Below are 12,490 nucleotides of genomic sequence, written 5' to 3'. Positions count from 1 at the left end.
ATCCACCAACACTCCAATTTGGCATTACGAGCCAGTAAATAAACGGGTGACCTACCTCGCATCCACAACACAACCGACATTCACCGGCGTTAAAATGCTTCTCGCGGTGGAAGTCGTCTAAAAATGGATACATAGTCGGTATCCGAATACATGTGACAGGATAGCGTCCAGTGAGCCGACAAACTAAGACATATTTTGGTTTTTAAAAAAAAAAAATCCCCAGCAACGCAGTTTCTTCGCATTGACGAAAAGAAAAGAGGTTTTCCGACCGCGCATGCGCGAGTGCCCAATGACCTCATAACCACGGCGCGTTCACGTTCGAAATTTGAAGCAAGATTAGTTACAACAAAACGTTTTCATTCGTGTATTAAATAATGAAGCATCGTTTGAACGTTTAAAATGCTACTAGTACTAAACTAATACAAATAAAACATAACAGATCGTACAGTTATAAAACTGCTTATTTTCCTATAGATGAAAATTAATGCAATTGGCATTAATCGCACATTTACAGCAAGAAAAGAAAAAATGTGGCATTGGTATCTTAAAAATGCTTAGCAGAATTAACATGACAATCATCAGAATGTAGTACGTAGTCTATAAATAAACTCAGGAAAAGTATTTCAATAGTTCAACACTACTCTCTAGTGGTGATATTGGAGATTACATCCACCATGTTTCAGTACACGTCAACGAAACTGATTTTCATGATAGGAACGGAATGTAGTCTTGTTAAAGTAACACTTAGGGAACTTTTCAACCTTTACAAAATACTGGTCCTTCTAAAAAAAATATCATATTGTGATAATGTTCATTATTTTCTGTAATGTACTGATAAACATTGGACTTTAATATATTTTAGATTCATTACACACGACTGCAGTAGTTCAAGCCTTTTATTGTTTTAATATTGATGATTTTGGCAAAAAAGTCAAGAAAAAGCAAAAATCCCTATCTAAAAACATTCGCATATCATGAAAAGGTACTCTAAAGAAGCTAGTAACCTAATCATCTGAATCAACGAATTAACTCAAAATCCCTGCGAAAGATTCCTGAGGCTTTTAAAAACTCCCAGCCTGGTTCATTACTCAAAACCGCATTCATGGGCAAGACTGCCGACCTGACTGCTGTCCAGAAGGCCATCATTGACACCCTCAAGCAAGAGGCTAAGACACGGAAAGAAATTTCCGAGCGAATAGGCTGTTTCCAGAGTGCTGCAGCAAGGCACCTCAGTGGGAAGTCTGTGGGAAGGAAACAATGGGAGCTACACAACCAGAAGAGGTGACCGCACCCTGAGAAAGATTGTGGAGAAGGGCCAATTCCAGACCTTGAGGGACCTGCAGAAACAGTGGACTGAGTCTGGAGTAGAAACATCCAGAGCCACCGTGCACTGGCGTGTGGTGGAAATGGACTACAGGTGCCACATTCCCCAGGTCAAGCCACTTTTGAATCTGAAACAGGGGCAGAAGCGCCTGACCTGGGCTGCAGAAAAGCAGCACTAGACTGTTGCTCAGTGGTCCCAAGTACTTTTTTCAGATGAAAGCAAATTTTGCATGTCATTCGCAAATCAAGGTGCCAGAGTTTGGAGTAAGACTGGGGAGAAGGAAATGCCAAAATGCCTGAAGTCCAGTGTCAAGTAACCAAAGTCAGTGATGGTCTGGGGTGCCATGTCAGCTGCTGGTGTTGGTTTACTGTGTTTTATCAAGGGCAGGGTCAATGCAGCTAGCCATCAGAAGATTTTGGAGCACTTCATGCTTCCATCTGCTGAAAAGTTTTATGGAGATGAAGATTTCATTTTTCAGCGTGTATGTGCAGTGCCTGACGAAAAAAGAGCAGGGGGAGGCAGGGAGGGAGGAAGTGAGAGTGAGACTACGCGATCGGCTCGGGACAACTCATCAGCCAATCCACGATGGACTGAGAGCGTGAAGTTTGAAGCGCGAAGTAGCGAGGGATCACTGTATATCCATCTTGTTTCTTCTGTCCTCAGGTGGTTTTGGCTAAGCAAAGCAAATGACCGTCTCTAAGATGCTAGTCACATGATCAGTTCGAAAATTAATTTTGACCCATTATGAAAATATTTTTTTGTTTATTGGATTCATTTTTGTTGCTTGTTTTATTGCTTTACAACTTTTATAGACAACATTTAATAGAAAAGTCTTGATTTTAAAGTCATACATTGGAAAGTCAATTACATGCGATTACATATTTGGCCACCGGGGGGAGGGGGCTATGCCCTGGCCTCCCCTTAATCTCCGCGTATGGGCACAATCCCCAGACCTCATCATTATTGAGTATTTATGGTCAGTTTTACAGATTCAGTTAAGACGTCGATTTCCAACGCCATTGTTTCAGAAAGAGTTAGAGGGGCGTAGGTAGGGACGATATACTGTAACAGCATAGCCTGCATGTACACTTGTTGCTGGGGACGGGACATTGATAAAACCAAACAGATTGGGTGAACGAGGGTCAGAGCTACATTTCTCACGAAGATGAATTTTTAATTGATAGGCTAAATGATCAATGCAAAATAAATCTGTATTATTCTGACTTTCTCACTGCAAATTTATAATGTCTTAGTCTGATATTTTTTCTTAAGTCTAGTCAAATCATTTTCTCCATCTTGTTATGAGTGTTAAAGAGTAGTTTCATGAAATCTAAGTGAGCAAAATTTTCTTGAAGCACTGGCAGATATTTTCACATATTTCTAGATTTACACTAAAAACAAGGGAATTTAACTAGTTTTAAGAAGGTGTGTTTTTGCAGTGCATATGTATTGGTTCAGATGATACACCGTTTGATTCAAACCTTTGTTTTCAAAACCTACCAAAGAAACATTTTGAAAACTTGCAGAATAAATGTCTGGATTTCATTAGCAAATTTAAATTGCAATATTCAAACATAAATTATATTAACAGACACAATAAATACAAACCTGTTAATAATCTCTTATTTATCCAGGTATGCCAAAAATAAACATTTGTCTTAAGATTTTCAGGAGCAAAATTAGTGGTGTGTTCCCCACCTCCACAACACTGACGTATTTTTACATTGCTTACAGTGGCTGCTGCTGACAGAAAAAAAACTAATATTCCTCGTCTTCGAAGGTGGCGGAGGAGGTGGCATGTTATATTTGTGTCGGGGCTGAGGTGTGTGTGGGAGGGAAGGGGGTCAAGTCATCAGCCAATCAAACGTCCGTTTGATAAAAAAAAAAAAAAAATTGACTGGCACATTCAGCAAGTGAAAATGGGTCAATGTAAGTCTGAACATAATAAAAGTATTTCACTTAATAAATGTAGGGTCAGTTTTATCCTTTAAATATATGGGAAGACACTCTAAATGACCTATATACAGTGGGGCAAATAAGTATTTAGTCAACCACCAATTGTGCAGTCTCCTACTTGAAAAGATAAGAGAGGCCCGTAATTGTCAACATGGGTAAACCTCAACCATGAGAGACAGAATGTGGAAAAAAAACAACAGAAAATCACATTGATTGATTTTTAAAGAATTTATTTCCAAATTAGAGTGGAAAACAAGTATTTGGTCACCTACAAACAAGCAAGATTTCTGGCTGTCAAAGAAGTCAAACTTCTTCTAACAAGGTCTAAGGAGGTCTAACAAGGCTCCACTCGTTACCTGTATTAATGGCACCTGTTTTAACTCATTATAGGTATAAAAGACACCTGTCCACAACTCAGTCAGTCACACTCCAAACTCCACTATGGCCAAGACCAAAGAGCTGTCGAAGGACACCAGAGACAAAATTGTAGACCTGCACCAGGTTGGGAAGACTGAATCTGGATTAGGTAAAACGCTTGGTGTAAAGAAATCAACTGTGGGAGCAATTATTAGAAAATGGAAGACATACAAGACCACTGATAATCTCCCTCGATCTGGGGCTCCATGCAAAATCTCACCCCGTGGCGGCAAAATGATAACAAGACCGGTGAGCGAAAATCCCAGAACCACATGGGGGGGACCTCGTGAATGACCTACAGAGAGCTGGGACCACAGTAACAAAGGCTACTATCAGTAACACAATGCGCCACCAGGGACTCAAATCCTGCACTGCCAGACGTGTCCCCCAGCTGAAGAAAGTACACGTCCAGGCCCGTCTGCGGTTCGCTAGAGAGCATTTGGATGATCCAGAAGAGGACTGGGAGAATGTGTTATGGTCAGATGAAACCAAAATAGAACTTTTTGGTAGAAACACAGGTTGTCGTGTTTGGAGGAGAAGGAATACTGAATTGCATCCGAAGAACACCATACCCACTGTGAAGCATGGGGGTGGAAACATCATGCTTTTTGGTTGTTTTTCTGCAAAGGGACCAGGACGACTGATCTGTGTAAAGAAAAGAATGAATGTGGCCATGTATCGAGAGATTTTGAGTGAAAATCTCCTTCCATCAGCAAGGGCATTGAAGATGAGATGTGGCTGGGTCTTTCAGCATGACAATGATCCCTAACACGTAGCCAGGGCAACAAAGGAGTGGCTTCGTAAGAAGCATTTCAATGTCCTGAAGTGGCCTAGCCAGTCTCCAGATCTCAACCCCATAGAAAATCTGTGGATGGAGTTGAAAGTTCGTGTTGCCCAACCACAGCCCAAAACATCACTGCTCTAGAGGAGATCTGCATGGAGGCCAAAATACCAGCAACAGTGTATGGAAAGCTTGTAAAGAGTTACAGAAAACGTTTGGCCTCCGTTATTGCCAACAAAGGATACATAACAAAGTAATGAGATGAACTTTTGGTATTGACCAAATATTTATTTTCCACCATCATTTGCAAATAAAATCTTTAAAAATCCAAACAATGTGATTTTCTGTTTTTTTTTTTTTTCACATTGTCTGTCATGGTTGAGGTTTACCCATGTTGACAATTACAGGCCTCTAAAATACTTATTTGCCCCACTGTATATATCTGAACTCATTATATAATGCAAATAAGGTTGCTTAAAAGTTGGTGGGGACAATTTGAGCATCTTGAAAAGTTGGTAGTGTTATATCCCTACCGTCCCTATGCAAACGTACGCCGTTGGTCTGAAGAATGGCTTAAAATACTTTGGACAACTGAGGCTGTAATTTCCGCAAAAGGCGGACCGACACCATATTTTACTTATTTGTTTAAATTTTTAAAAAGCGTTTCCATTATGTTGTCCAACCCCTGTACATACTGTAGTTGAGTGTCAGTCTCTTGCTCGTGACCTCGCATGGTTGAAATGAAACAGAAGCGTGGCGAGGAGTGTCGGGAGCGCGCATTGGGAGGCTTGCTGACGTCACTGAAGCACCCTGGCTGGCTCTCGTGAGCTGCTGGCAAAAAAGATGGCAAAATCTGATAGACAACTGTCGAGCTACTAGCATCTGAAATCACGTTCATTTGCCATCGAATGTGTATTGTCCAAGCGTTTAGGGAAGCTGTGCTCATTCTGAATGCTAGCAGACGACAAAAAGCTAGTTTATTGCAGAGGTTTTCACCACTGGCTATTGTGTTAGTAGCGAGGGGGAAAAAAGAAGAGAGCTTCTGCTTGCGAGACACCAACCTCCATATGTCACATTGAACGTGTGTTGACGGGAATGACAGGTATGTAAACTCCACAATGACAGTGTGGTTAAATATTAAAGAGAAATCCGCTTAGGAAAATGCTTGATTTAGGGTGTCTTCACTACGGAGGACCCGTGTTGGATTGTGGAAAAAAATGTCCCGTCCTGCTGTACAATGACATTTACATCACGTGTTGAGTTGGATTTAATGTGTTGTAACTAAATGACTGACGGGTGTTAAGGTCTTTATCAATTTGTACAAGGAGGGAGTTTTTTCATCCCCCTCGTCCACAATAATGGACAGTCCCCCTTTCCCTCCCTTCCTTGCTAGTTTACACGTAAACGTCAGCACTGACACAATTCGTTCTCCCATTTACTATGACTAAACGTGGCTAGTTTTGAACACAACGATGAAACCAGGCAAATATTCGCTTATTAAAAATGGGGAAATGTTCCATAATTTGAAAGGGAACAGGGTGAGCCGTCACCGTTAGTCGGGACGTTGACGTAACGTTAGCGGCTAGCAAGGCCATGCAGGTTGACTGAGGGGTTATATTGTGATTGGGCATCAAATGCATTAAAACACCATTGTATCCCTAATTTTTGAAGCATGGAAAGAAGAATTTGAGGTCAAAGCCCCCCCCCTTTTTTAAAATAATTGTTATTATAATTATTACATCATGCATTGTGACCTTTACTAAAATTAGGTTCAATTGCAGGACTTAGTAATAATAATAATAATAACATAATGTGTATTCACTGAGATTTCCATAGATACATGTATTTCAGACAAAGACAAAATGCTTGTTTATTTAAACGGCAACCATTCCATAGGTGTTACTCCGCTTAAATCAGGCCATAAATCAGGACGAATAGACTCAAGCGAAAATGTAACCAAAAACACGGTGTCACCCAAAAGTCACCTTTCACTTGTTTAATTTTTACTTTGTAGCTTTGCAGCAATGTGACAGCCATAAGCAAGGGCATCGGTTTGGTCTCACCATTGGCAGGCACGATATAACAGCATAACCTGCATGTACACTTTTTGCTGGGGACGGGACATTAATACAACCAAACAGATTGAGTGAAGGGGTGTCAGGGCTACATTTGTCACGAATATGAACTCAATAAATTGATAGGCTAAATGATGAATGATAAATGAATTAATGCAAAATAAATCTTTATTGACTCATACTAAATTTCACGTGTATTTGTTCAGGTGATATACACTGTTAGATTCAAACCTTTTTCAAAAACTACTGGAGATACATTTTGAAAAAAATTATAATCAAATTGAAATTGCAATATTTGAACATAACTTAGATTATGTTCACACAGACACAATAAATACAAACTTGTTAATAATCTCTTAACTATCCAGGAATGCAAAAAAATAAACATTTTTTTTAAAGGGATCCTCTTAAAAGATAAATGTTAGTATGAGTTTTAATAATTTGATATTAAAACCCCTCTTAATGTTTTCGTTTTAGTAAAATTTGTAAAATTATTTGAAGTGATAGGTCGCCATTCTTGTTGACGTTGCAGTGCGATGATGTCACCGGGCTCGTTGCTGAACTTCCAGCGTGTCATTCGTTAGCTACCCTGACATGTCGTTGGTTCTGCCCTTCCAATTTGAACCAGATCAGAAAAGTGAAGAGCAAAACAGGACTGTCGGTCGTTTACAAGTTGAGCAGCAAAGGCAAAATGCAGAGCAGAAAATACCTGATAAGACAACAGTTGGGCAAAACTGGTGATGTACTGGTGATGGCAAGTGCGTCTCAATGACAACGGAGCGAGAGAGTGTATGCTGTTGAAAACTCCGGTTTTTGTTAGCAGATCTTCAAGGTGAGCTATTGCGTGATCAAACTTATCCCAGTATAATGATGTAGATTGTTAGCATTCAGAGCTTTCGTGTGCTTTACATACAGTACAGGCCAAAAGTTTGAACACACCTTGTCATTCGTGCATTTTTATTTTTATGACTATTGACAATATAAACTCACTGAAGGTAATAAATCTATGAATGCAGACGTGTGATAGTCAGGATCGGAGTCGTGTCTGTCCTCATTAAATTCGTCATCTGGATCGAGTGTCCTCCATGCGTTGTACATCCAACTCACGTTTAGCCACGTAAGGGTGGTCCATATTAAGTGCTTGGCGCGCATCAGCTGGCCACTGTATCGCTGTATCGGACGTGTCTGAATCAGTTTGAGTGGCAGCATCACTCATATAACGTGAATACTGAACAGACACACTTACTGCCTGATGAACTGACAGTAGAGGTGAATTATTAGCTTTCTCTGTGACTAGCGCTATGCCAGAAAGTTCGCCTACCGCTGTAGCGACAGGAGCGGCTTGCCTGCTTAAGAGAGCGGCCAGCAGTTTGTCTTTGGCGCTTTATTGCGCGCATTTCACTCGCTATCCGAGCACGTTGAGGCTTCTTGTGAGGGAAAATAGTTGGAACAGCATTTGTTTTTAGTCTCCGTTTATATCCAGCCGCTCCGGTGAGCTCTTTCATAAGTTGTCGTCGACTAAAAGCTTTGAACGCGGTAGGAGAAAAATGGCGAGAGCAAAGCCTTGGGTCTTTGGGAAGTTTGGCAGTCTACAGACATTTTCCCAAACCTTTCACGTCTTCTTTTCAATAGGAAATCTGTGGAGAATCACATCAATCCCCTTGTTTCCATTTGACTGGAAATTGCATCCAAAAGCAGGACATTGTGCCATTTTACTTAGCGAGTTAAGGCAGCAATACACAATTGTTGTACACAATTGGAAACGTCCCAATTACGTCATTTCGAGCCCGCAAAACACTGCGCCAACTATCGGTCAAAATATGTACTAAATATTATAAAATATTGCCATTTATTTAACATTTTATGCATTTCTAACAACATATTTTAGTACAAGAGAACAATTGTGGTGTATTAGAGCCTACATGTCTTTAAGACCGAGGATCCCTTTAAGTTAGGTATAGGTCTGCAGTTATCGAATATTTTAGTAGTCGATGGACTAGTTAGTTCTAATAATCTAGTAATCGGATAAAGAACATGAAAAATTCAAATACCTGAGCTGAGCCTCAAACTGTATAATTTTTTAATTTTTTTTAATGAGGATCCATGTACCTCAAAAGAACAATTGGCTAACTTACATGGAAAAGGTCCGCCTGCTTAAATGCTATAAAATGCAAGTTTTTTTTTTACAATGCTCTTAACAAATGGTTCAGACACATATTCCCACAAAAACAGCTAAATATATCTATAAACTAAATAATGAATGCATTAAAAAACATTAGCTCAGACAAAAGCTTAGCTTACGTTGGTCTTAACAGGGAGCAGTTAATTCAGCCATGTGAAAAGAGGCAAACCAGAGGGCAGTGTATCCACGCCACTTTAATTAAACGAATACTCGAAGCAACAAATTTAATTTGAATATTTTTTTCTAATCGAATACTCGAGTTAATCGATTAATCGTTGCAGCATTAGTTAGGTATAACTGAAAAAAACCTCTTAGTCAGAGTCTAACAAAAATAAATAAAAATGGAGCCTTCCTTCACGCAAAGCACTACTGCTTTTGTCTAAAAGCACAGCTTAACTCAACAAAAAATGAAAACATTTACCTCGATTATGGTATAATTATCTGAAAAATCTCCATAAGCTGCAAATAAAATTTTTTAAATAAATGATGTAGAAAATAAATGAGCGGGAGATCGACAGCCGGATCGGTGCAGCGTCTGCAGTAATGCGGATTCTGCACCGGTCCGTAATGGTTAAGAATGGATGGATGTACAAAATAAATTAATACATTTTAAATAAATGCAAGTCATCAGCCAATGACAGTTTATGACCTCGTCTTTTACTTATTTTATTTTATGTGTTCATCTTTCAAAGTTGACTTATTTTGTTGTGTTATGCTATGTAAAGCACTTTGGTCTCCTTGGCGGATTTTTAAATGTGCTATACAAATAAAGTTGATTGATTGATTGATTGATCCTTTCAACACATGGAAAGAATCTAAATTCCCTACAGTGCCCTCCATAATTATTTGATTTATAATAATTATGTGTTTTTTAGCTTCTAATATTTTTTTTTTCTAAATAAAATGGGACCTCAAGAGAAAAATCCAACCTTCAATACAAGTGCTTTTATTCAGTGGGGAAAAAAATCCCACATAAAGAAATAATTATTTGACATCAAATAATGTGTGTCACAATTATTAGCACCCCTGGTGTTAATACTTTGTACTTTGTTAATACTTTCTAATCTTCTATAATGTTTCACAAGATGGGAAAAGACAGAAAGAGGGATCTTCAGTCATTCCTCTTTGCAGAATCTCTCTAAATCATCCAGGGACCTGGGTCCTCTCCTCTGTACTCTCCTCTTCAGCTCACCCCACAGGTTTTCAATGGGGTTGAGGTCTGGGGACTGAGATGGCCATGGGAGGAGCTTGATTTTGTGTCTGGTGAGCCATTTCTGTGTAGATTTGGCCATATGTTTAGGGTCATTGTCTTGCTGAAAGACCAGTGACGACCCATCTTCAGCTTTCGGGCAGAGGGCAACAGATTTTCATGTAAAATGTCCTGGTATTTCAAAGCATTCATGATGCCATGCACCCTAACAAGGTTCCCAGGGCCTTTGGAAGCGAAACAGCCCCACAGCATCACTGACCCACCCCCATACTTCACAGTGGGTATGAGGTGCTTTTCAGCATGCGCATCTTTGGTGGCACGCCAGACCCACTTAGAGTGTATGTTGCCAAAAAGCTCAATCTTGGTCTCATCTGACCAAAGCACACGGTCCCAGTTGAAGCCCCAATACCGCTTGGTGAACTCCAGACGTTTGCGTTTATGATTGTGAGTGAGAAAAGGTTTTCTCCGTGCATGCCTCCCAAACAGCTTGTTGGCGTGTAGACAGCACCTCATACCCACTGTGAAGTAGGTTTCAATGCACAATTCCGTTTTCTCCATCTTTATTGATAACATTCCAGAACAGAAGATTTGTGACTTGGTCTCCTCTTCTTATTTGTCTGTTTTTTCCATATTTGTCAGCATGCCCATTTGAGTAATAAGGTCTCATATTGCACCTCTTTGGCATTGCAACTTTCGCTGTGTGTACAAGTCACATCAACTTGTCCCTGTGCGCAACAAAACTCTCCCATTTGACCTGATATTCTCTTCAGGACACGTTTTGAGAAAGACATAGACTAGGCGACAGGATAAACCTTCTTCCACCTGATGTCACTTGGGAATTACGCTCCAACTGAGTCACCAATGTTACTAAATTATTTTGTCCAAATTGGATAAACAATGCTGAAAACTAATAACTAATTATGATCTTAAGCTTTGACGACTAGTGCTCAAAGACAAGTGCCATATTAACATAATGGTGTCTAGTCATGGAGCTTCAACTTACTGTCCTGCAAGCCTCAATTTGCCCTCGGGCCTCATGTTTCACACCGCTGGTCGAAATGATACGTGAAGTCATGATGCATATACACCTGCAGTTTACAAGAAAGAACTGTTTATTCTCTGCAGATCGGCATTGCAATTAGCAACGGCGGCTGCATCGGCTCCTGTTGGAAACGGGACATCTGCGTATGCCGCCTGTTAGTCAAAGTGGAGAGACTTCTTCCATCATGAACGTTGTGCCTTCTGCCTCCAGTTGAGCAACCACAATCATAAGCACAAATCTGCAAAATCATTAGCACACACCTGAGGCTACCTACCCCACTTTTGCTGCTAGTCTCGCATCCTTTGTTCAGGAGAATATGTACGGTAGCGCTCGCTCAGTCGGCAGAAGCGATGCCAACCACAGCGGAGGCAGGGATGCAAGCGGGACCGGCAATCAAGGAACAGGTCGCTCCCCTCGCCTCCCTCGCTCCCCTAGAATGGGACACCGGCGCACCAACAGCACCGGGGGCAGCGGAGGCGGTCCTGGAGGTGCAGGGGGCAAGACGCTCTCCATGGAGAATATCCAGTCCCTCAATGCGGCATACGCCACCTCGGGACCAATGTACCTGAGCGACAATGAAGTGGCCGTAGGGGAGCACCTTCCCAAAAGCTCAGGCGTGGCTGTGACAACCATGGGGCGGCAGCGGGTGACGTACGGATCAAGAAGCGGCGGCGGAAGTGGCGTGGTCGCCGCGAGTACGCCCAACATCTCCACCTCGGTGCCTTCGAGTGCGGTGCTGCCTGCGGGCTTGATGGCGGGTGACGCTTTGGCTTTTGGGGACCACCACATGGCGTCCACTGTACCTCATTCTTTAAGGCAGGCCCGGGACAACACAATACTTGACCTTCAGGCACAACTTAAAGAGGTATTTTTCCCTTTTCCAGGGCAGTCATTTCTGAGTAAATATTATCATATTTACTAAAAAAATATTTCAACTTGCTTATTTTTTTGTTTAAATTCTTTTTATTATTTTATTATCAACATTTTGACATTATTGTGTGCAATAACTGGAGTGTAAATCTGCTTTTAGTCATCTTGATTTTGTGTTTATTAACATTTTATTTTAATTTCATTTATTCTGGAAAAAAATGATTAATAGATTTAATGCAAAATATGTACAGTATAGATATCATATCACTGAGAGCTGGCATCTAGATGTATGGACATCCCATTTTGGGTCTTGTAGAGGAAACGCTATTCTTACTCCACTACTTTTGGGCTACACTTGTCGTTACATTTTTCCTCTTTAATGTACATACAGTATTAGATTTATTATTATTTTTTTCTTGCCAGAGACACCAAAAGTGGCTCTACCAATTTCTCCAATGAGATGTCGCAACTAGTGATGCACGATAATACATTTTTCAACCGATATCGATAACCGATAATTTCCTGCCCCTTCCACCCGATAACCGATAATGTCACGCCGATAATTCTATTCAATTATGTATGTAAAATTTTAAAGTATACAAAGATCAAATTTTACTGTGCAAAAATGTAATT

General features: G+C 40.5%; 2 protein-coding genes across 5 annotated transcripts in view; one reads left to right on the top strand and one right to left on the bottom strand.

Annotated features, from left to right (window-relative positions):
* The window catches only part of LOC130916048 (serine/threonine-protein kinase WNK1-like), a 48,724-nt gene extending 48,464 nt beyond the window's left edge, over positions 1-260 (bottom strand). For both annotated transcript variants that reach the window (XM_057836415.1, XM_057836418.1), the window contains exon 1: positions 56-260. The gene's annotated coding sequence lies outside the window, so the exon portion shown is untranslated. The remainder of the gene's footprint in view (positions 1-55) is intronic.
* A 5,020-nt stretch (positions 261-5,280) lies between these two features.
* LOC130916182 (ELKS/Rab6-interacting/CAST family member 1-like) overlaps positions 5,281-12,490 on the top strand; it is a 46,984-nt gene continuing 39,774 nt past the window's right edge. For all 3 annotated transcript variants that reach the window (XR_009063238.1, XM_057836689.1, XM_057836688.1), the window contains exons 1-2: positions 5,281-5,580; positions 11,071-11,852. Coding sequence is in view for 2 of the 3 variants with exons in the window: in XM_057836689.1 (XP_057692672.1) it covers positions 11,304-11,852 (549 nt within the window). In the remaining variant the exon portion in view is untranslated. The remainder of the gene's footprint in view (positions 5,581-11,070; positions 11,853-12,490) is intronic.

This window comes from Corythoichthys intestinalis, chromosome 5, assembly GCF_030265065.1.
Source record: "Corythoichthys intestinalis isolate RoL2023-P3 chromosome 5, ASM3026506v1, whole genome shotgun sequence".
NCBI classification, from domain to species: Eukaryota; Metazoa; Chordata; class Actinopteri; order Syngnathiformes; family Syngnathidae; genus Corythoichthys; species Corythoichthys intestinalis.
This window is presented reverse-complemented; position numbering and strand designations above follow the sequence as displayed.